We start from the raw sequence: 24,729 nt of genomic DNA on the forward strand, positions 1-24,729 counted from the left end.
TAAGCCTTTTTTGAGCATCTGCTATGTGCAGTGCTAGTCTAGATGTTAAAGAGAGACCAAAATGAATAAGACTCGTTCCTGGCTTTGAACGGCTCACAGTTATTATTTAAAGATCATGTAAGCATCATATATTATGTTAGTCACTCGTTTGCTCAAAGACACAAAATTTTCTTAACTGAAACCATTTGGTTCATGTAATTTGGAAGTACCTCAGAATACAGGGTGGGCTGAATATTCCTTAAAATAATTTTCAGTCTTTACCCTGAAATTCCTTTATAGTTGACATGTTAGAATTTGAATTTCAGGATTGCCATCAGCCTAAAATTTCTATGTCACAAAGTCTTTATCTTGATTTCTTTCTTACTCTCACTCACATTGCTACATCTTTAAGTACATAGTTATAATTTTCTACTACCAAGTCATTAGCAACATCTTTTCTTCTTTATACCGTATTCTCTGCGTGTTCCTGTGTGTGCTTACATACCACACACACTGGTATTATTTTAACATCAAACATGAGGCACCTCTGTATGTAGGGCACAGTGAAATACACAAAAATGAGTAAAAGTGAATGAGTGGGTGAGGTTGTGGGGAAGGGGTTCTTTTTGCTGAGACTCTAAAATAGCTGGCAAATAGCACAGCTTAGAAAGCCAATGAAATTTACTAAGAATGATTTTAAAATCTGCACTTATTGTCTCTAGCTTATACACAACTCCTCTTCTGTAGTAAATAAGGGCACCAAAATGTAGTGACCAGCCAGCGAGATCATGAAAGTATTCAAGCAATAATAGAAAGGGATAAATAGTAACTTCCTATTACTTTCAATAATAGTGATTGTAATCATATTAAAATCTAGACACCAAAATTCTGAAAGTGCAGACATCTGAATTAGTATAATCTCCAAATACCTTATAAGTCCTCAAGGCATTTTTATTTTATAATACAATACCATAATTCATATTCATAATAACCACTTCAGTTATCAAAAGTGTTTTTACTTTTCATGTTCTTTTGAAGAAGGAATGCAATTGTAACAATTCAGTGTATATAAGTTTTCCTTCAAAATAGGTAACACTATTTAAGAGTTTGACCACTAAATTGGCAAAGTTCCATCAATCCAGACACTGTTCTGTGAAATAATTTATTCCCCAATAATTGTGTAAATAAGACAGTCACTCATTTTCCAGAGATCTAATCCTATGCATTTCTTTCTTTCTGGATCTTCTCCATTTAATTGTTTCCCTCCGATAAGGAGATTTCCTTCTACAAATGAAATGTCCTAAGTATCAAGAAGCAGGAAGTTTTGCCTCCACTGTGCAGCTGAGTATTGCTCTGAGTATTTGCTCTGTCATCTTGAGTGACAAAGTTTTTAGAAGTTATTACCATAATATTGTATTTTCAAAGTTGCTCCACAGTCCAGAATAGGAGTAGAACCTACCATCTTCCATTTGCCCTGTGCAGCTCCGTTGTAGCTATTTTGTGAATGCATCCAGTTTCTCTGAATGAATAAAATATATCTTGGCTGTTGATATCATCGGTCATTCTGGAATCTTAAACTTAACAGCACAAGACTTAATAAATCACATATATAAAAGCCACAATTTCAACTGTTTTACTTCTTTTTTAAAAGCTTTATTGAAGCACAGTTTTTTAAAGTTTTTTCTTTTAAATTATAATTGATTCAAAATGGTTCTATTTTACTTCTTTAAGAAACCACCAAATCTGATCACATTTTGGTTTTGGTTTTCAATTTGGATTTGGTGGCTTATTGCCTATGGCTTATATATATTTTTTCTTCTTCTTTGTTTTCTTCCTGGTCATTCACATTTATTCACATTCATTCTTCTTTCTCCTGTTAACCCCAATTTTCCTTCCTTAAGCCAAGAGGTATCTAAAGCCCTAAAGACTAAAGTCTAAATTAGCAGAAATGAGTCATGTAGGAAGGTAGAGAGATTCTAGATTTTATGATTTACATCAGAGAAAGAATTGGTGAGAAAGTATTTTTATGCACTAAATTAGGTGATTATCTTTCTGAGTTATTCCCACTCTTTCCACATACAGATGGCTTCCTTTTATTCAAGAATGAAAGATGTCTATGGCAGCTCTAGTTTCCAACACCTTTATTGCTTGTAATCCCAGAGAAACAGAGATACATCATATCTCCCATCATCCATATGTTAAACCTTGACAACAAGTGCTTGGCCTTGTGCTGGAGTCACGTTCTTGAACCGGTCACAGTGGCTAGGGAAAGAAGTTTATCTGCTTGGCCATGGAGGGAGAGAGACAGAGTGTGTGGTTCCAACACATCACATGGAAGAAGAAAGATTGAGCAAATGACCAGTAGCTGTTATAGGGAGTATTCCAAGACATTATTTTAGTATAGACCTGGCTTTTTTTTTGTGTGTGATACAACTATAGCAATCTTATATTTGAAACCCAAGAAGGAAACAACTGTGGTACAAACAGCTAAATACACAGGTCCAAAAAATGAAGGTATTTTTTTTTTAACTGCCACATTCACTTTGAAGCCCATTCATCTCCTTCAGCATTCCAAAGATTAAGTACATATTCTGCCTAGCTATATAATAAAGTGGAAAACATGCTGCACCACTGACATTACAGGACAGCTGCCTAAAAAGCCAGACTTCTGATGCTGGACTCAAGCTTCATTTTCTCACAGGTCGTCATCTTCATCCAGGAGAGCAGTTGTCTGAGCAACCTCTAGATCATGCTTATACTGCGCTGCCAAGGCTGGATCCATGACCACCTCTGGTGGGGCAAGAGCAGGCATGGCGATGAACTCCATGTCAGGATCTCTAGTCAGTTTTCTAGTAGGCCAGATGAAGGGCTTTTCAAAACTGTAGTTACTTTCTACAGAAATAGCATAGTACTGAAGGTTCTTCTTTTGGTGGAAGACAATCAACTTTGACTTAAAACTTTGTCCTTAAAATCCACTTTATTACCACACAACGCGATGGGGATGTTTTCACACACTCGTACCAGATCTCTATTCCAGTTAGGTATGTTCTTGTAAGTAACTCTTGATGTCATATCAAACTTTATAACAGCACACTGAGCTTGGATATAACAGCCACCTTTCAGTCCACCCAATTTCTCCTGAGCAGCTGTGTCCCATACATCCAACTTAATGGATCCTCTGTTGGTATGGAACACAAAGGAATGGACCTCAACACCCAAGGTAGCTACATACTTCTCAAATTCACCAGTCAGATGATGTTTCACGAATGTAGTTTTCCCAGTACCACCATTACCAACCAACACAAGTTGAAGTGAACTTGGGGTTCTTGGGCAGCCATTGTAATGTCACTTCCAGAAGCATCTCCCTGCTCATCTGACTTAGACCTGGCTTTATTTGTAATATTAAACACACAAATTCTACATTAAAGAAATGCTATCTTGTGTCAAATGGCCACTGTAACTTTGTAGTAAATGCCACTGTAACTTTGTAGTAAATGCCTTTCTTTGCTAAATGGTACATGGTAAACTGTTACGCTGATTGTAGATTGACTTTTTTTTAATGCGAGTCTGTTAATAGTGCCTAACAACGACAAGTTACAACACATAAACAAGGAACATAAAAATCAAGATTGCATAAGAGCAGAATCATGTTAACAGCAGTGTAATCCATTTTAAATCCATTAGAAAAGCTTCAATAGGTACTAGTAATGAGTTTTAAAGCACCTAGGTCAGAAACACCAAGCAAGCTGCTGGTTCACCACACAAAGTTCATTAATCATTGATGTTGCCTGAGAAACTGGTCTGTTGAAATGGATCAAGCACGCCAGGGAGGGGATGCCAATTCATGAAATTTTCAGACATAAGGACTGCACAGGAATTAAACACCAATGACAACTTCAATAAGAAATTGAAGATTCTTGATACTCTAAGGAAAAATGACTTGATATATCCTAGCCTGACAAATACGTCTCCATTTAAGGTATCAAGCAAAACCACCAAATGCTCAGCATAGGACATGAGAAGTTCTCTTTCCTGCCTTTTATTTATTTATTTATTTATTTATTTATTTATTTATTTATTTATTTATTTTTCTTCTCCAGCTGCACCCACTGCATTTGGAAATTCCCAGGACAGGAATCAAACCCAAGCTGCAGCTGTGGCAATGCCAAATCCTTAACCCACTGTGCCACAGTCAGAATTCCTTCTCTGCCTTTGAAATCCAATTTGCTGGTATCACTGATGTATTTCATTATTTGATAAATCACAGTGATCCATTCCACTTGCCACTGAATGCTTGCAGAGTATGGGCATCAGGGTTATACCTGCATGCTCCAGCTATGACCCATTGATACGTGTGCTCGCTGAGTCAAACATGTTCATTCCAAAACCTGTTTTTACCAGTTCACTTATTATGATAATAATTAAATATTAATGAACAGAGGTAATATTTACAGTAAAAGAGGGTTGTTTCTGTGAATATTAAGATAAATCCACTGTAAAATCTTGACTAATACCACTTTCCAAAAAGAAAAAAAAAAAGACTGTAAAATTGGGTAAGTGCATCCTTTATAAAAGTGGTTGTGAAGACCATCTTGTTTGCCATGTTAGATTCATTCTTCCCCAATTTCTACTTTGGGTACCTTCTAATGCTCCCCTCTAATTCATTCTCTTTCTCCTTTTTCTACCTTCTTTTCAGGCTGAATGGAGTCTCTCTGGCTTCCACTTGATTTGGACCAATGAGAAATACTGGCAGGAGATCCAAGGGAGTATTTATTGAATGTTTATTGCCCTAGTTCATTCCCTGTGGGGTTGCATTAGGCTGGCTACATCCCTAGACCTAAATTCTCACTTTCTGACAGGTAGCTTCTTCTCTCTGGCTTCTGGTAGTCATTCTTTCTTCTCTCCTTTCACACCTAGGTGGGAACTGGGCCCAGATTTTATCAGCTCTAATGTACTACATTATGCCTTGTGTTTCTCCATAGTTTGCCCACATTTTTGTTTGCAGTTCCTTTCTAAAACTCACCTTGACTTACTTATTTTGAGTGTACCAGCTGTTTTCTGCCAGCACCTTGGTTGATATGCTGGAAGAGGATAAAGAATGTGGGTGCTAAAAATAAACTCAAAGTGGCTTAAAGACTTAAACATAAGACAAGACACCATCAAACTCCTAGAAGAGAGCATAGGCGAAACATTCTTGACATCAACCTTAAAAATGTTTTCTTAGATGAATCTCCCAAGGCAACAGAAATAAAAGCAAAAATAAGCCAATGAGACCTAATCAAACTGACAAACTTTTGCACAGCAAAGGAAACCATTGGGGGGCGGGGAACAAACTACAGAATGGGAGAAAATTGTTTCAAATGATGCAACTGACAAGGACTTAATCTCTAAAATATACAAACAACTTATACAACTCAACAGCAACAACAACAACAACAACAACAAAAAAACCCAATTGAAAAATGGGCAAAAGACCTGAATAGACAGTTCTCCAAAGAAGATATGCAGATGACCAACAAACACATGAAAAAATGCTCAACATCACTGATTATTAGAGAAATGCAAATCCAAATTACTATGAGGTACCACCTCATACCTGTCAGAATGGCCATCATTAATAAGTCCACAAAGAACAAATGCTGGAGGGGGTGTGGAGAAAAGGGAACCCTCCTACACTGTTGGTGGGCATGTAAATTGGTACAACCACTATGGAAAACAGTATGGAGGTACCTTAGAAAACTATACATAGAACTACCATATGACCCAGAAATCCCACTCTTGGGCATATATCCAGATAAAACTTTCCTTAAAAAGGACACATGCACGTGTATGTTCATTACAACACTATTCACAATAGCCAAGATATGGAAACAACCCAAATGTCCACTGACAGATGACTGGATTAAGAATATGTGAGATATATATAGATATATATATATCTACTACTCAGCCATAACAAAGAACAAAATAATGCCATTTGCAGCAACATGGAGGGAACTAGAGACTCTCATCCTGAGTGAAGTAAGTCAGAAAGAGAAAGACAAATACCATATGATATCACTTATATCTGGAATCTAATATACAGCACAAATGAACCTTTCCACAGAAAAGAAAATCATGGACTTGGAAAATAGGCTTATGGGTGCCAAGGGGGATGGGGAGGGAGTGGGATGGACTGGAAATCTGGGGTTAATAGATGCAAACTAATGCATTTGGAATGGATAAGCGATGAGATCCTGCTGTATAGCACAGGGAGCTATATCTAGTCACTTACGATGGAGGATAACATGGGAAAAAGAATGTATGTATGTATGTGTATATATATATATATATATATATACACACACATTTATATACACATATGACTGGGTCACTTTGTTGTACAGTAGAAAATTGACAAAACACTGTAAACCAACTATAATGGAAAAAATAAAAATCATTAAAGAAAAAGAATGTGGGTGCTTGTGTGGGAGAGTCCTGAGTGCAAATCTTGACTCTATCGTTTCCTGCACTAACTGGAGAAAGTAGAGCATCTATGGTACCTTTTAACACTCCAATTTCTTATTTATAAAAATGTTCCTAACAATGACTTCTACTCTATAGGCATCCAATCTGCTTCTATCACCATAGGGAAAATCCATTATTTATACCTTTTTTGCTTAACTCAGTGTTTGGCATATATGGAACACTTAGCTAAGTTTTGATAAATGAATAAATTGTTTTATGAATGAAAGAATATTTTCTCATACTAATTCAATTCCTGGAAAAATTGGCAGTTATTAATAAGATTATTACTCTACAGCCTTTAGGAAGAATATCTCTTGAGCAAGTTCCAGATTAGTCTAATCTGAAGAACTTTCACTGGTTTCTTGGCCCATTGGTCTAACACATAATCTAAAATAAATCATGCAAAATTGAAATGAGCTAAAATAAAAGAACACAGAATGAGAGGTATGCATTATTTTGGTTTTAGAGCCACATGGACTGGATTTTAAAATATCTGTCTTTTTAGCCAAATACACATTACAAATTGGTGCATTTGCTAATTATCCTGGTGTGCTCTGTACTGACATTTCAACAATTTGCTCTATAACCCTTATGTAATCTTATAGAACACTTACTAGTGCCAGGCTTGTTCTAATTACTTGAAACTTATTACCCTCGATGTAGTGACCCTTTTATGATCCCAATTTTACAGGGAAAGACGCTGAAGCACACAGAGGTTAAGTAACTTGCTTAATGTCCCATGGCCAATACATAGTAAAATCAGAATCAGTACACTTAATCACCAGCTTATAGTTGTAGGTAGCAGAGACAATGACCTGTGTTTATTATATCCATGTTCCTCTTAAAGATCACATTGAAAGGCTACATTTCCTAAATTTCCCAGCAACTAGATAGGGTCTGATGACTCAGTTCTGGCCAGAGGAATGTATGTAATAATGAGGTAGACCTCTTTCTAGGCTTAGCCTTTACAAATTAACCTGAATGTCCATTGACAGAGGAATGGATAAAGAAGATGTGGTACATGTATACAATGAAATATTACTCACCCATAAAAAAGAATGAAATAATGCCATTTGCAGCAACATGGATAGACCTAGAAGTTATCATACTAAGTGAATTTAATCAGTGAGAGACAAACATCCTATGATATCACTTATATTTGGAATCTAAAAAAAGGTACAAATGAACTTATTTGCAGAACAGAAACTGACCCATGGACTTTGAAAAACTTACAGTTACCAAAGGGGACAGGTGGGGGTAGGGAGAGGTAGACTGGGGGGTTGGGATGGAAATATCCTAAAATTAGGTTGTGATGAGGCTTGTACAACTATAAATATAATAAAACCCATTGAAGTATTAAAAAAAAATCAACCCTCCAAATTTCTCTTTCTCTTCTGTGACAATCTAGGGAGCCAGGGGTTCCATGTGGGACCACTATGAGATGGAGGAGTCCCTGGTTTGTTTCCAATGGTGATATGAATGAGAAATAAATTTTCATTGTATTAAACAACTATTATTTGAGAGTACATTTGCTTACACATACTTTTAAAAAATATTTATTATTTTTTTAAATCTTTTTTTGTTTCTTTTTAGGACTGCACCCATGGCATATGGATGTTTCCAGGCTAGGGGTCAAGTTGGAGCTGTGGCGGCTGGCCTATGCCACAGCCACACCAATACCAGATCTGAGCCATGTCTGCGACCTACACCCCATGTCACAGCAACACCGGATCCTTAACCCACTGATTGAGGCCAGGGATCGAACCTGTGTCCTCACAGATGCTAGTCAGATTCATTTCCCCTGAGCCACAATGGGAACACCTGCACATACTTTTTTTTTTGGAATTTAATTTTATTGGAGTATAGTTCACTTACAACACTGTATTAGTTTCAAGTGTAGAGCAAAGTGAATCAGTCATACCTATAAATATATCCATTCATTTTCCCCATGTAGGTAATTAGAAACTACTGAGTAGATTTTCCTGTGCTATAGAGTAGGTTCTTATTTACACATGCCTTGATGTATCCTGAATAATAAAGAAATTGGTATTTTGAAAGAGATTGCTTTAAAATAAGCTGTAATATATAGCATTGGTTTCTTTGTTAGGAATCAAGAAGGCCTATATCAGAGACTAGGATATATGAGAAACTAGCTATTCATTATTTTACACTGTGGAAGAGCAAGTGGAAATAACTGAAAGGACAGAATAGGTACCTTTAACTTGGAGTCTTAGGAGAAATGGATGAATGAGAGCACTAGTGTCTGTTGGCTATTGTTGGCTGCCTTTGGCAAAGTTACTGCAAAAGCAGTAGGAAAAGAACGAGCCAATATATGAGTAGACTTGCAAGAGAATAATAGAGTGCAGAAATTGGGGTGTTGCTATGAAAGGAGATGTCAAATAATTAAATAGGAGATGTTAGAGGACATTCAAGGGCAAGGTCTAATGAAACATCTCAGTAGAGTAAGGTAATCTAGGCGAAGATCAGATGAAGACTGCAGACTTTCTGCACACAGTTCCAGAGTTCCTCAAAGAAATACCCATTGACTTGCGAAGGGATGCGGCAGGCACAGAGCAAGGAAGCAGAGAAGTACATCAAGGTTGACAATTCTTCCTGTCCAAGAATTTAGGTTCCATGTGCCAGGGTGCTGGCACATGGACCCTAAAGCATGAAGATCAGAAGGCTGCTAATTTTTGAAGGGGTCGCATTGCTAAAGAAACCATACTCTTGCTTAAAAAGTCCTTTGACTGTTGAGACCTAAAGAAATCCTTAGGTCTCAAACTTCTGAGGAAGAGCCAAGCTTCAAAGGCTATTCAACCCTAAAGACAGTGTGGTCTCTAACACCCACATCGGAGCTGGTAGAGGAAAATAATGAACAAAGAGGAGCTTCCCCGCAGATGGAACCAAGGGTGGGAAAGAACAATGGTCAAGTGCATTGCACCCCCCCCCCCCCCCGCAACCGTCCTGGGAGTAGAATGAGAGTGGTAGGTGTGCAGAAGAAAAGAGCACACATGCATTTATTCCTGCAGCCTGAACAACTTTCCATCCTCAAACTGGCTGATGGCCCTGTCAAGCTGCCGGGTGTAATGTGTCAATTTAACAGCCATATGCTGCTTTAAAGGCATTGGAAAAGCCTTTTTTTTTTTTTTTTCACCTCAGAAGTATCAACTTGGTTTAAAAAAAAAAGATAATAAGATCATTATGAGCATTATAACAATCTGAAATATCTCATGGCCATGGCCATAATTGCTTGTTCTTCATTTGGGAAATTTCCAGGAAGTATCAAAACATCCAGAGAAACAAACATTTTGGTGCATGTGAAAGTGATACTGCACAACAGGACTGATTTCCAGCTGGCAGTCATAGCCCCACGCTCTTACCCAAGTTGGGTTTCTATGGGAGGCAGTAGCATGGCCTTCCTTATTGGACTGGGGTACTCCAAGCTCTGTACCAAAGAGAAGTGCAAAGGAGAAATACAGCCTGCATTTTTCTACTGCCAGTTTTCCTGAAATGGCCGGCAGGCATGTTGTTTTATATTACAATGAACACATTATATTGTAGATTAGATTGTGACATTTAGATGAATTTTTGAGATGAGATACAGAACTGCAAATAAATTTATTTTTGCAGCACTGGCAAACTACAGCATCCCTGGGCTGAGTCACTTGGCAGAGACAAGTCTGCCTGCCTAACTGAGACCCTGGGGGGTGAGAGAGAACAGAAGGAAAGGAGGAGTGTAGGAGGCATTTTACAATTTAACAGGATGGATATTGGTGCCTCCTTAAGATATTTATATCTAAAAATCCCACTGGTCTTAAGTCACTGGATAGAAGAACAAAATCCAGGTCTAGGACTTTGAAGGATGAGTGTTCCTTAGAAGTCATTGTGGTTTACTGTGATGTGCACTGTCTCCTCGGCAAAATTAAGGGGGAGTAATGGCACATCTATGTCTTTCATCCCTTTTCATTTCTTTCCCTTCTTCATATTCAGCCTTTCAGTTCAATTGAAATCAACATAATTCAAAACACTATCTCTGTACAGAGATAGATGTATTTCTAATTAGGTGGATAGATGATAGATAGATTGAAATAGAGAAAGAAAAAAGAAACCCAGAGAAAGAGAGAAATTCCAAGAGTTGTCACTTGGAATTGACACTCAATCCTTCCCCATCCTACATGTTCTCGTGATGGAGTAGTGGGTACAAAAGCAACCTGAGCTACTTGGAGACAACAACAGGACATTGTGTCACAGCCAGAAGGACAAACTGTATTTTCTCTGAGGTTGGTAAAAAGGAAAAATGAGAATCTATGTGAGGATTCCAGGTGACCATCATTCCTTGATGGGATGAGAGTCTGTAAGAAGGAGACAAAGAGAACTCAAGAGAAGGCAGAGCCCTTTCAGGTCCTGGATACACATGAGCCATAATCCATAGCCCTCTGTTTCTCACTTTCCTTCCCAGCTCAGTTAGTCTGAGTTGAGCTTCTCTTGCATGTCATTAAAATATTCTAGCCTGAAGCAGTACAAAGGGAGAGCTATGAGCCCAGAAGCAGTTCTGGAGACGAAATGGGGAAACCCACTACTACTACTTGCACGAATGATTTTTTCTTGATTGAGCTGATTGCAACTGACAACAAAAGTTTGGGGAGTTCCTGTTATAGCTCGGCAGGTTAAGAACCTGCTTAGTCTCTGTGGGGATGCAGGTTCGATCCCTGGCCTTGCTCAGTGGGTTAAGAATCTGGCGTTGTCATGAGCTGCTGAGTAGGTCACATATGGGGCTTGGATCTGGCATTGCTGTGACTGTGGTGTAGGCCTGCGGCTATGGCTTAGGAATGTCCATATGCTGCAGGTACAGGAGTAAAAAGAAAAAAAGAGAGAGACAGAAAATAAAATTTTGAATCAACGTATGTGTTGGGTTTTTATTAGAATTACTAAGCAGACAGCAGGGAAAAATACCCAAAGGCAACATACACAAACAGAAGAGCTGAAAATGCCACGGAAACTTCTAGTACATGTGTAGATTTAGAGATGTATACCTAGAAGGGGTGGCAAATGGAAAGGCTGGAAGTTTAGGCAGAAGTCATATTACAGAGAGTGCATATTCACTCATCAGGTATCTAAGTTTTGTAGTATATTATTAATTTTTGGCTTTATGTAGGACTAAAAGAGTAGGAGACAAGATCAGAGGCAAGATTTCTGTGATGTCTAACTGCCAAGGCTAGAACATCATTGCCATCATGGAACAACTGATATTTCATTCTTAAAATTAAATTAAAATAGCATATCCCACTATATACATCGCAGTAGTAAGAGAGGGAGATAGCTGTCATTAAAAAATGCCAGGGAGTCATTTTCTAGGCTAGAGTAGTATGTCTATAGCAGAGGGACCTGAACACTTTCAGAATCCCAAACAATGGACTCAGTGTTGTCACTACAGGGGACCACATGGCCCTACTTCACTCCAGCGGCACCACCGTGTCCTTGGAGGACCCTTATGCTCTCCATCTTCCTGCCACACTCCAACCCAGGGATCATATCACTAGCCCGGGGAGCCTCAATTATGCCATTTTTCCTTCTCTCGGTCAGAGCAGTTGCTTCTCAAGGTTCTTTTCAGGAACTTTATCATGTTGGACTTTAAGTATTTTCTATCAGATTCCCCTGGAACACTCTGTCTCTGTTAGTCACTTCCTTTATGTGAAACTGTAATTTTCTTTGCCTTCTGAGGGACAGAAAGAAAAGAGTGGTCTTCAGAATTTTTGAAATACATATGTGTTGCTTTTGAATGGTGGGCGTTATGTTCCTAAGTTTCAAATCTCTTTGTGACTGATGGAGGTGCTGTGAAACAGGAATGTTTTTGTATATTTTTTCCTCTTTTCCATACATCCATCAAGACGTGTGTTGTGCACACTGATAACATGCCTAGAAGAGGTAACATGAGTTTTGAGAAGTCATCTAGAATCTAAGCAGCAAAGCCATCGCAGAAACTCCGGACTTTCCAAATGCGCCGATTATCATATGGTAAGACAGGGTAGTGCAGTGGTTTAACAATGAAAGCACTAGACTGAACTGCATGCACTGGAATATCAGCAGGGTGATTTGGGGATGCTATTTAATCTCTGTGCTTCAATTTACTCACGGGTAAAATGGAGATAACACCAGTGCCTGCCACATGGGTTAACTTGTGAATTAAAGTGAAACCATATCAAATGCGTAACATAGCACCCAGATCATATTAGTTATTACTGTTATTTGATTGGCAATGTCCAACTTCCATTCTTGATTGTATTGCTTCAACTCTCCTTCACAGAACCGCTTTCTGAAAATATTGCATATATATAAAATCTCAACATCTTTGCAGCTATTTCCCCATCAACCCAACTCTGCTTTGTGTCCTGACTTCCTCATACCATTGAGACTTCTTTTAAGTTCCTTTAGGATACTTTTAATAAAGTTGTTGCTCTCTTCTTCTTGAAATGTTCTTGATTTTATTATTATTCTCTTCCCACTCTTTATCAATGTACCTTAAGAACCGTACTCCTATTTTTCCCAACCTTCAAATATTACAATAACTCAGATCTCAAGGATAGGATATCTGCTCTCCTAACTCAACATTCTGACCCTAAGCAACATTCTCACCCATTTTTTTTTTTTTGGTACCTTCAAACCCTATCTCTACGCCCAGAGTTTCTGTGGGACTCTACAGCCAGGACTGTTCATGGAAAGTCTCTAAATAAAATGAATGGGAAATGTCTCCCATGCTATGACACAGACTCAAGTAAAGTGAAATGATAAAGTTGCTAACACAGTAATTCAAGTTCTGGAACCTGGTCTTTAGGCACATACGGCACGGCCTATTGAGTTGAAGAATTATCATCTTATGTAATAGCTAATATATAATAATATAGGTAGTATATAATGATAAATTGTTTCTGACAAGGTCTTTTGAAGAGAAGGAAGCTTGATTGCTCAGGACTTCTCGGACGTAATGGATGACTCATCTCACCTGGGGTGCTGATTATTGCCCTTGTTTTGAGTGAATCTTAGTGATAAATAGAAAGGAAACTTCCTCAGATGTATAATTTGGTAGATATCACTCTTGGTCATTCATGAACTATCAATGGCTTTTATTTCTTCAGTCCTTGAGTTCATCCTTGATTTGCCTGATGTAAGTCTAAGGTGTTTAGCATCATAAGCTGGATGGTAAAAACTATCTAAGAGCTTCAATGCGAGGAAGAGAAGCAAGGATAATACAGCACTCTCCTCACGTCAGAGTAGGCTAACGCTCAGCCTGGCATCTGGTGGTAAAAGATTCAAGGTCTTATTGGTCATATTCCATTAATGAGAAGAAAAGAGGAATTTATGTGGATGGATTCAAAAGGAGGTAGATTAGAGACTAACTCTTCTGTATTGTCTTAGAACAGTTAGAGCGATCAGGTTTAGCGGAAAGGTGAGACGCCGAGAATGTCAATGTGGAAGCAGAGAGCAGAAACCTACCTCACCCCAGAGCACAGAGTAAATCAAGAGAGCACATGGAGTTGTTGAGGTGATGGCCATGGCCAGAATGGGATACAGAAAATGATCAAATACGACAACATCTCAAAGTTTAATCCCCTGGGATTTCTAAGTCCAGTAGGTGTTCCAGTTTCTCCTCCTTATGGCGTCTGAATATTTTTCCCATTATTCTTTACCACAAACAGCAGCTTCAGCCAAGGTCATCCAGTAGGAGAATGGAGAGAAGTGTTTGATACCCAAGGTAGTCAGTATACCTGTGGAAATGGCATTCTTCTAGGGAAAAATATTTCCAGATGCTGGGATACCAGTTAATCAATTTGACTGGTTTTGGTGAGTTTAAATGGACTTTACTGAACCTGAGAGGAAGGACATTCTTTAGATCAAAGGCTTAGCCAAAGATTTCTATGACCATTGAGCACATAAACCTAAATGAGGGTGGGGTTACTTCCAGTGATCTTTGCACAAAGTAAAACAGTCTTTTATGCTTCATGATGAGGTGCCAATGAAAGAAGCCATGTTAAGACTAAAGGAATAATACCGATAAACTATGGGATAATGATACTTTTCTAAAGGGTGAGGATATTCTCCAACTACTATGTCAGGGATTCTCATAATGGGCCTAATGATTACACTAAATGCAAGGATGTTTCAGAATCCCAAGAATGCAAAGTATGAGGAGTACCCGCAGACACTCTGACACCAAAGATTTTCAGCGTAAGGAGTTTACACACCAGGACCCAGATATCATGTTATTTCTGTCCCCATGGAACCGTGGGCTTGTTTGTGGTGATCCCTAAAACACATCCTTTTTTCATGTCTAATTTCACTTGCAGATATTATCTTGATGATTCATAGAGACAGGAGCCGATGAGGCCTGGACACTACTGCACATTAAGCTACTGAATTTTTGAAAATGTAAGAATGAGGAAAACTTATAACTTTTTAAAAGGAGCAGTAGTGAAATGCCCCATCCTGTCCTCAGTAACATAGATTTTACCTGAGGAAAGAAAAGCTTAGGTATTTCTTCTTTTGCACTTTCAAGAAGGCGGCACAAACATATATATGTATATTTACCCTCTGCCCTACTCTATTTATAAAATCCCTCTGTGCAAGGGTGTTTAGGGTTAGAAAACCCAGATGAAATATTTTCAAGATTCTTAAAAAAACGGTGCTTTTTGAGATTTCATTCCAGTGTCTCAAAAGGTATTTTTGGATCTCTTTTTTTCTCAAATGTAGAAGCAAAAATTTTGGACTCTATTGGAAATAGTTTCCTGTTTCTTCACTCTATTCTTTAAGTCCTAAGGTCCTTTAGGGCTAAGATAATATCCCTATTTTGTGGAAGAGAGAATTGTGATGCCTGTTAAGTGCCAGTATGAAAATCCCTCATCCTTCCTGGAGGTTGAGTCCCTGCAAAGTATCCAGGTCAGCAGAATCAAAGAAAAGATCACAAAAACCAGGGAGTTTGGGGAAATATAGTTTTAAACATCTTATTAGTTTAAACATATTCCCAGAAAGCATGTATTTATGAAACACATATGCTTCTCCCAGTTAGCTTCCTCCAGAACCATCTTGTCTTATTCCTTATATTCTCAGGACCTCAGAAATGTTTCTGTGTCTGCTTTTGCTTTTCACCTCTTATGACAAAGCTCATGAGTACTCTTCCCAGCTGAGATTCTTTCAATACATCGAGAGGTGGATTGTAGACCATTCTCATCTCTATCACCTCCCCCCAAAGCCCACTAACGGGGTTTACACAAAGGATAAGGCTTACTTCTTGATGAATTAGTCTATTTGAGGGTTCCAAAGTGAAAAAGACATATGCTGAAGCATTATATAGCTTTAGCATTGTGTGGACACACATTAATCTGCATGATTAATCAGATGCTAACGCAGTGATTAATTTAAAGCCATCGTTCTCACTTTTTTTTTTTGTCTTTTTGCCATTTCTTGGGCAGCTCCTGTGGCATATGGAGGTTCCCAGGCTAGGGGTCTAATCGGAGCTGTAGCTGCCAGCCTACGCCAGAGCCACAGCAACACAGGATCTGAGCCATGCCTGTGACCTACACCACAGCTCACGGCAATGCCGGATCCTTAACCCACTGAGCAAGGCCAGGGATCGAACCCGCAACCTCATGGTTCCTAGTCGGATTCGTTAACCACTGCACCACAACGGGAACTCCCGTTCTCACATTTTAATAAATTATAAAACATCTGATTCACTTCTACCTTCCTCCTACCTGTCCTGTGAAAGTGAAAGTGACAACCCATGGCAAATCCGGGTTTCACTGAATGTCAGGTGTAGGGCGCCAGAAAAAAAAGAAGGCAAAGGAACATTTACCAGGTGTCAGCGCTCATCCGTGCACGACCGCAGGGATATATTCTGTCCTGTGAGGAAGTGGTGTGGGTGAGAACACACACTGACATGAGAACGTCTTGTTCACATCAAAATTAGTCAGCCTACAGGAATGTATAAATTTATTTGAAGAGATGTGTCAGTGTTGCTCTTCAAGAAATGGTAATGTGGGACTTTCACCAAAAAAAAAAAAAAAAAAATTCCCCTTGTCCAATTTATTTTGGTCTCTCTTGACGAGGTGTTATGATGAAAAGGAAGTAGGAGTGGAAATAGAATAGGTTTGCATATTCCATCCTTGAAAATGGATTAACTCTTGAGCTTCAGTGTGGTAGGCCTGATGTTCAATGAGCCTGAGGAGGCTTCTGTCCATGAGGCTAGAAATTCCATCTGTCTTCTTTTCACTGTATCTCCAGCCCCAGCCTATATTAAGTGCTCCTTAGATATATTTGATGATTTGAGCTCTACTCCCCACCTAAGCCAATTTTTCACCATGTAAGCTTTATGCACCTGGATTCTGATTTGGACTTTATCCCGCTGGCAGGAGACACTTGCCCTGAACCCTTTTAATGAGGTCTTACCAAACCATTTCTTAATAGCCTCTTCTCTTGAGGCTGGACACAGTCCACCATATACCCTCTCCTAATAAATAGATTACTTACTTATTCTAATTTTATTGATTTTTATAGTTGATTTATAATGTTGTGTTAATTTCTGCTGTACAGAAAAGTGACTTACTTTCATATTCTTTGCCTTATGGTTTATCACAGGATACTGAATGTAGTTCCCTGTGCTATACATTAGGACTGTGTTGTTTATTCATCCTATACATAGTAGTTTGCCTCTACTAATCCCAAACTCCCAATCCTTCTCTTCCCATTCCCTTTCTTCCCCCTTGGCAACCACAAGTCTGTTTTCATATCTGTGAGTCCGTTTTTATTTCATAGATATATTGATTTGTGTCATATATTAGATTCCACATATAAGTGATAGCATATGGTATTTGTCTTTCTCTTTCTGACTTAACTTCGCTTAGTAGGATAATCTTTAGGTGCATCCATGTTGCTGCATATGGCATTATTTAATTCTTTTTCATGGCTGAGTAATATTCCACTGCATGTGTATATATGTGTGTGTATACCACATCTTCTTTATAGATAGATTACTTATGATTGAGACGCCGTGTGTGATTTTAAATCCCATTTCTACTCTATAAGAGAAATTCCATTTCTACTCTATAGGTCTAATGCCTCACCAACAAAATTTGAATTCGCTGGGTGTGGAGCATACCATCTAGGTTCAGAAAAATGTGCAAAAGTTGATATCCACCTTAATACCAGTACTCTGATTTGTACTTTCATTAAGAGCCTGCTCCAGTTTGTCTCAAGGCCAGACCCCCCAGAGTCTTAAACAGCAGAAGGTAGAACAGAGATATGGATGGAAATGAGAGAGAAGTGTATTTTAGTTCACAATAAGGAAAAACTTTCTAACGCAGTCAGCAAATTACCAAAACCTTTCAAATATGGACAGGGTGACCATCTGTTAGAGGTGCAGTAAAATACATCCAATATTCAGAAAAATGTGTGTAAATCCTAGCTATGGCAAATGGTTCCTTTCCTTTAATCTCCATTAAAAATGTCACGACTTTTTTGCCTCAAATTTTAAGGGACTTAGCTATCTTATGAAGGCCTTACAATCTCAAGGTCATACTTTCACTGTTAAGTTTAAAAAAGTAGTTACTTTTTATGTCATAAACCTAGGTTCAGATGAACTGCATCTTAGAAAAACATACAAATGATTTTAGAATCAATAATATCCAGTTATAAACCTCTGCTCTAATTTTAATAAGCAGCACAACTTTTGCAGATGTATTCACTGCCTTGAAGATGAAGATTTTATCTAGAAATAAGGATTGAAAAAAAATGTGTGAAGAGTTCCCATCTGTGGCTCAGTGGTAATGAACCCGGCTAGTATCCATGAGGATGTGGGTTCCATACCTGGCCTCGCTCGGTGGGTTAAAGATCCACCGTTGCCATGAGCTGTAGGTAGGTCACATATGTGGCTTGGATCCTGTGTTACTGTGGCTGTGGTGTAGGCTAGCAGTTGCAGCTCTGATTCAACCCTTAGCCTGGGAACTTCCATATGCCATAGGTGCAGCCCTAAAAAGACCAAAAAAGAAAAAAAAGTGTGTGAATATACACACACAGGCACACACACATTTATAGCGTGTATGTATATATGCATGTATGTAGATACATGATATACACATGTAAATAGTGTATATGCTGTATACATGATTTTTCACTTAAGTACTTTTTTTATATACCTTAAAATACGGTTTGCTTCTTTTCAACATGTAGCTGGTAGTAATGGCTGTTTTAATGTATCCACATAATATACCTGGCTGGTTCTCTGCTTTTTTACCTCATTATACATTACCTTCTCTAATTGTTACAAAACTTTCTGAGAAGGAACTACACAGATTAGGAAAAGAAGGTTTAGTGCATCAAAAACTTTCCCCTGGGAGTAGGACGTTTCACACTTGGCGCTGGAGTTCAAGGTGCTGATGACGACCAGGTCTCGAATTTTAATTTCAAAGCAACTCCCTCAATCTTCTGTTACCCTGCATGAACTTCTACCATGTTTTTCTTATCACAGGTCATACCTGCAAACATCCCATCTCAATTTGTTTACGATGCAGTGGGTGCCGCTATTTAGTTAACCTTTCCTGTTCCACAGATGTCTTCGTGTCTTCAGGTATGCCGTCAGAGAGCTGAAAATTACTTGGTTAATAATTAAGGCAGCTCATATTTGGGTAACACACACTAAACCAGGACAAAATACATTTTTTTAAATGCCAGTAGGTTTTGTGGGGGAGTGGTAATCAATGTTTGTTATATCTCTCTCAACACAGGATTTACACCTTTCCACAGTGTTTGGGCAATGTCTCTAAATGTGAGATACTTCTTCTCGCCTGGTTATAGAATGTGTTGTTTTGAGAGGGCAGCATTGTGTGGTCATGAATAAATTTTTCATTTTCTTCCCCTGGAACCTTTAGGTTATCCTTGGGAAGTTCCTGGATGTGTCCCTGAGGAGTTGAGTATAAATTTAACTTTCAAGAATGAAATTGATCTTTAAATGCTAATTATTTTAAGAGAATTCTCTAGTGGATTCTTTTATGGTGCAAATAATTGCCGGCTCAATTTTATTTTCAGCAGATCTTGATTTTAATATATCTGCCTTGCTTTCCCTGTGTCTGAAGTCATCTGCAAAGCTGCACTGATGCTGTACCGAGTCATCTCAACGTTAATGCCATGTGTAGACATTGCTGAATTTAAAAAGAAACCAGCGAGCACCCTGTTTGGAAGGCAAATTTCTGAATCCCCAGCATCGCAACTGGCCCCAAGCTTTAACTCTGGAAACTAATCAGGAGAGATTATTTAAGCCCCTGTTACCACAAGAGAATCATGGATGAACTTCCACTCAATATAAGAACAATCAACAGAGGCCGGAGAGAACACTGGATTGACAGTTTCGATCGGCAGGATGGAGTCCTGCTTCTCTCTTTCATGGGTTGATTTTGATAAACTGCTTAGCTTCCTTGTGCCTCAGTCTTTCCACTGGGAAAATGGCAGTAAAAATGTCTGCCTTTGGTGCGTCACAGTTTATCAGGAGCACGTGGAAAATGATGTGTGGAGGCATTTATTCTGTGAAGTACAAAGTGAGTTTCACTGCAAATCTAATCAAGTGTGTGGTGCCCTCAAAATTTCTCCCAGACAAGATTGCAAGATGAATCTTGTTCTTTGAAAGTCTGTCATCCTCTCTTGGAAGTACTGGCAGCAAAGACGAGTCATTGAGAGAAATGTTGGTATTATTATAATGATCATAACAGAAATAAGAATAGCATTGACAGTATACACAATTCATATTCGTCCTTGAGGGGCTTAGAACCAATCTGAATAAGGATCCCAATGTGAGCTGCACGTAGGCAATGTTTGCGGTCCGTTCCCTCTCTCCTCTTTTCTCTTCTCGTGTCCCCTTCACTTCTAAGTGTTTCCAGATTCTTGTTCCCCAAGCTCTTGGTTGGCATTTCACCCAAGAACACGGGCTTGGTATGGTGTTCTGCTTTGTAATTTTGATTAAACCACCCTGCCTTCAAAATACGCCATATTCTCAAAAGTCTGAATTAACCTGATGAATGGCAAACATCGACTGGATTCCTGCTATGGAGCTGAATTGACGGAGCAATGGATGGAAGACCTTGATGTTGATGTCATTGCCTCCTAATGACACACAACATGGTTAGAAGCTTCCGAACTTCTCCCCAGAGGTGAGAAGTGGAAAGTGCACAATTTTGGCTAGCAGACTGTTTTGTATGGCTTAGAATTTGGATTAAGAATTGATTCACTGCCAATATTTAAAAATATAAGGGTATATAAGATACTTACAACTTTATAAGAAAGTTCCAGCTTTCTGACTTCTCTTAAATGGCAGAACATGCAACGACCCTGGGTCCTCCATGGTAAAAACAGCAGTGACAAAGAAGCAGCTGGTTCCCTTAGCAGGGCAAGGTGTGCTCACCATACCAGGATCCCCACCTGCTCCACTTCACTTATTTATGTCATCTGCTTAGCCCCGTAGGACCTGAGCTTGTGACCCTTGATAAACTCACAGAAATAACCTAATTAAATCCTATCTCATAACCAGTTAGTCATGGTTGAAATCATGGACAGATGGTTTAAGGTGAACATATGTTGTTGATCTGTTTCTCTTACTTCATTATCTGTTTTGCCAGCATTTTAAACAGTCTAATTATATGTCACCAACTATAACTGGAGCAGCAGTTTAAAAGGGGATAATCTAGGGGTTTGTTGAACTTTTATTTTAAAATTTGAAATGAGAACTGCTTTGAGGTTTGAACTGCCGTTTAAAGTAGAGTTTTACCAGCTTAGTAAATGTGAGTCCTAGGCATGTTCCAAACTCCCCACTTGACACGTTCCTGTGCTGTCAGAAGACTTGAAAACACCACTGCTGTGAGGTTATAACAATGTAGAGTAATGGAGAATAAAGGGCTTCCCACAAAATGTCACCATGAGTGATATATTAGAGGCAGAGGAGGGTCTGAGAGTCTTGGTGTTGGTAGCACCTTGAAGCTTCTAGAGTTTTCTGAAGGCTTCACAAACTCCTTCCCTCACTCTCCATCCCTTAAGGAATGAAAATTGCTATGGATAAACCTAGGACAAGGAAGAAATGGAGCCATATCAATAGAAGGGGGGACTTTCACAGGAGGATTACCAATAATACTGCATGGGAACTAACCTTCTCTTTTTCTTTTCTTTTTGATTTCTAGAGTTCCCTTTTCCTCAGCTCAGAAAGGTACTATCTGAAGGCCTGGGGTTAAGTTGTGGGCCTAGAGAAAGGGGCTATGGCTTTTAAACTTCAGTCAGTGAAGGCTGTCAATCAGAAGCACAAGAGTGGTCTGTCTGATTCCACATGGTCTGAAGCAGGTCACTAGGCCAGAAGTTCCAAGTATTACTATGTCTGTGCAAACAAGGGGCCCTTGCAAGTGTGGCCACAGCCATGGTGGGTGACTGGTCAAAGAATTGTGGATCTTGGGTTCAAAGACAGATAACACCTTTTCATTCCTATTAGAAGGGATTTCATCAGTCTGGCTTTGGGCAAAAAAAGATGAGCCCCAACCAACTGTCCAATTATCCACTGGGCTAGACAGACAATGGTTCAGGGATCTAGGGAGAGGCAGCAGAGCAAATGCCAAGAGAACATTTCATTTGAGACACAGACCACCACCTCCTGCACAAGCTCTCGGGACCCAGAGCCTGGTAAGCTTATGGCTCAATATCACACCATGTATGGAAATGAAAATCGTCACGGACACGCATGGCAATGGAGAGTCCAAGCCCCAGTCTAGCATGTTTCACTTGCCTTGAGTCAGAACAAATTTAGTGTAATTAGAAAAAGGTGGATTAAAAATAACTGCCACGGTTGTCACAGGGAAAGGAGAAGTGTGCCTCAAGAGGGAAGTTACTTTTTCTTCTTGACAAACTCACAGACAAAGTACATGGTCAGGTGGCACTCCGTGTCGTTCCATCTGCCCGAGCTCAGCATCTCCACACAGTCCTCGTGACCGTAGGGGTCGCTGGGCTCACCCTCCTGCCAGTTGCTGTAGTTCTGCAGGGGCGTGTTGTCTGTGAACACGTACTGGCCCTCCCTCTCCAGGTCGTTTACCCCGATGAACACTCGGAAGAAGCCGCTCTTGGAGACATAGTCAGCGAGGAGCGTGTTGGCAGCTTCGTCCTTTGGCATGGCTAACATCCCGCCCCGGATCCGGCAGTGGGTCAGGGATTCCCTGTAGTTCTTCTCCTCCTGCACGATGTAGTAGAATTTCTCTTCGGTTTCCCGAATCCCTGCTATGACTTTGCAGGGAGGAAGAGTGTGATTATACATCTCAAACAGGGCAAAGCTAAGCAGAAGATGTGGCTAGATTTGAATTCATTGATTTGACATGTAACAATTATCGTGCGATGAGGGAGGCATGGGTTGAATATTTTCTCCACCTTTTCACTTGTCAAATGGAGAACAAACTCCTGTCATTTGGCCTCCCTTGTCCTTCCTCCTTCACTTCCTACATAATGGGAAGGAGAGAGCTATTTTGACAAAGATGTATTATATGAACTGTCACCCAGCTCATCTCAGACAATTTTTCCCATCCCGGTTGATGCTTTTGCCATACTCACAGTTCCACGAGCATGCCCTTCTCTTCCACTTCCATGCTTTTCATGCCTGGAGGGTCTTCTCATTGCTTTACCTGGCAAATTCCTACCCATCCTTTAGATGTTCGTGGAAGTGTTTTCTCCTATAAGAGCCTTTCCAATGCCCCTGGACAGACACAGGAGCTCTTGTGCCTTCTCCCCTGTTTCCATTGCCGCTTTAACTTCATAGCACTCAACATGTTCTAGCCTAATTGTGTGTCTCTTCTCCTAATCTACGAATATCCTGAGGCCAGTGACCATTATCTTTGCCACTCTGTGGCCTCAATGCTTGCCTGTAATGGTGCAGGGGCTGAGGTGGGGTGAGAAAGGCTTAATGGACGGATAAAGAAATAATACAGAAAGAGTGTCCCTTCGGGGCCAGATTCCTCGGGTTGTGAACATGTACATCAATGGATGGTCTACACTCCACTCCAGGCACCTGAAGTAGACTGAGCTTCTGAGTAAGATTCAGGACAGACTGGGGATTCAGAATCATCCCAAGTTCATAATATGCTACGTATGCTTTGGCCTTATGAACATCTACATATATTGTTAGGTCTAAAATTTAAAATTTACAAATAAATCTATGGCCACTCAAATGTTAAGAACTATTTCTCTATACTGAACCTCTGGGGTCTGGTTTATTCATTAGAGTCCAAGTCCATATCAAAGGCAGCATCTTCTGTAGAGGCTATAACCAGAGTCAAAATTAAGGGTCGGTTAATAGCAAACATTGCCTATGCCTCTAGTACTACAAGGTGAGGATGGACACAACATGGCATCTGTGTGCCTCTAGTAATGTACAGTAAATATGCCTGGAGCTCCCTTCAAGGCTCAGTGGCTAACGAACTGGACTAGGATCCATGAGGATGCAGGTTTGATCCCTGGCCTCGCTCAGTGGGTTAAGGATCTGGCATTGCCCTGAACTGTGGTGTAGACTGCAGATGCAGCTCAGATCCCACATTGCTGTGGCTGTGGCATAAGCTGGCAGCTGTATCTTTGATTTGACCCCTAGCCTGGGAATGTCCATATGCCACAAGTGCGGCCCTAAAAAGCAAAAACAAGCAAATAAATAAATAAATAAATAAATAAATAAATACATGCATACAGCTGGATCATAAAAACAAAGTACAACAATGTGAAACCCATTGTGACAGTGACTAAAATAGTTCCTTTATTCATATGGTCTCAGAGGAGAGCCTATCAGTTCCACTTTAAGGGCTATAATGCTAACTGTCATGGGAAAGACAAGGGAAAACAAAAATGACTAATATGGAAAGCCACACAATTTAGAGAAACACATGATATTCCTATTTATACTGAGGGTAGAGGTGCCAGTAAAACTTGTCTTCGGGTCCCTGCTCCACTGTTCATTAGCTTGTATCTATGGGCAAGGTGGCCTCGCTAAGCTTCAGTCTAAGCATAGTACCTACATCACAAAAATTACTATTATTCCAAGTACCCAAGAAAGGAGCTCTTGGTTTAATCATGACTTTGCATTTGCAATTTACACCACAGTTCAGGGCAATGCCAGATCCTTCTGAGATGCTAGGCATTTAATTCTTTTTTTTTTTTTTTTTTGCCCATGGCATATGATGTGGAAGTTTCCAGGCC

General features: G+C 39.6%; 1 protein-coding gene and 1 pseudogene across 1 annotated transcript in view; both read right to left on the bottom strand.

Annotated features, from left to right (window-relative positions):
* Positions 1–2,530: 2,530 nt before the first annotated feature.
* Positions 2,531–3,352, bottom strand: LOC125128765 (GTP-binding nuclear protein Ran-like; annotated as a pseudogene).
* Positions 3,353–20,198: 16,846 nt separating this feature from the next.
* The window catches only part of COLEC10 (collectin subfamily member 10), a 50,591-nt gene continuing 46,060 nt past the window's right edge, over positions 20,199–24,729 (bottom strand). Inside the window, exon 6 of the mRNA XM_047783372.1 lies at positions 20,199–22,779. Within this exon, the coding sequence (XP_047639328.1) occupies positions 22,388–22,779 (392 nt within the window). The 3' untranslated portion in view covers positions 20,199–22,387. The remainder of the gene's footprint in view (positions 22,780–24,729) is intronic.

This window comes from Phacochoerus africanus, chromosome 6, assembly GCF_016906955.1.
Source record: "Phacochoerus africanus isolate WHEZ1 chromosome 6, ROS_Pafr_v1, whole genome shotgun sequence".
Taxonomy (NCBI): Eukaryota; Metazoa; Chordata; class Mammalia; order Artiodactyla; family Suidae; genus Phacochoerus; species Phacochoerus africanus.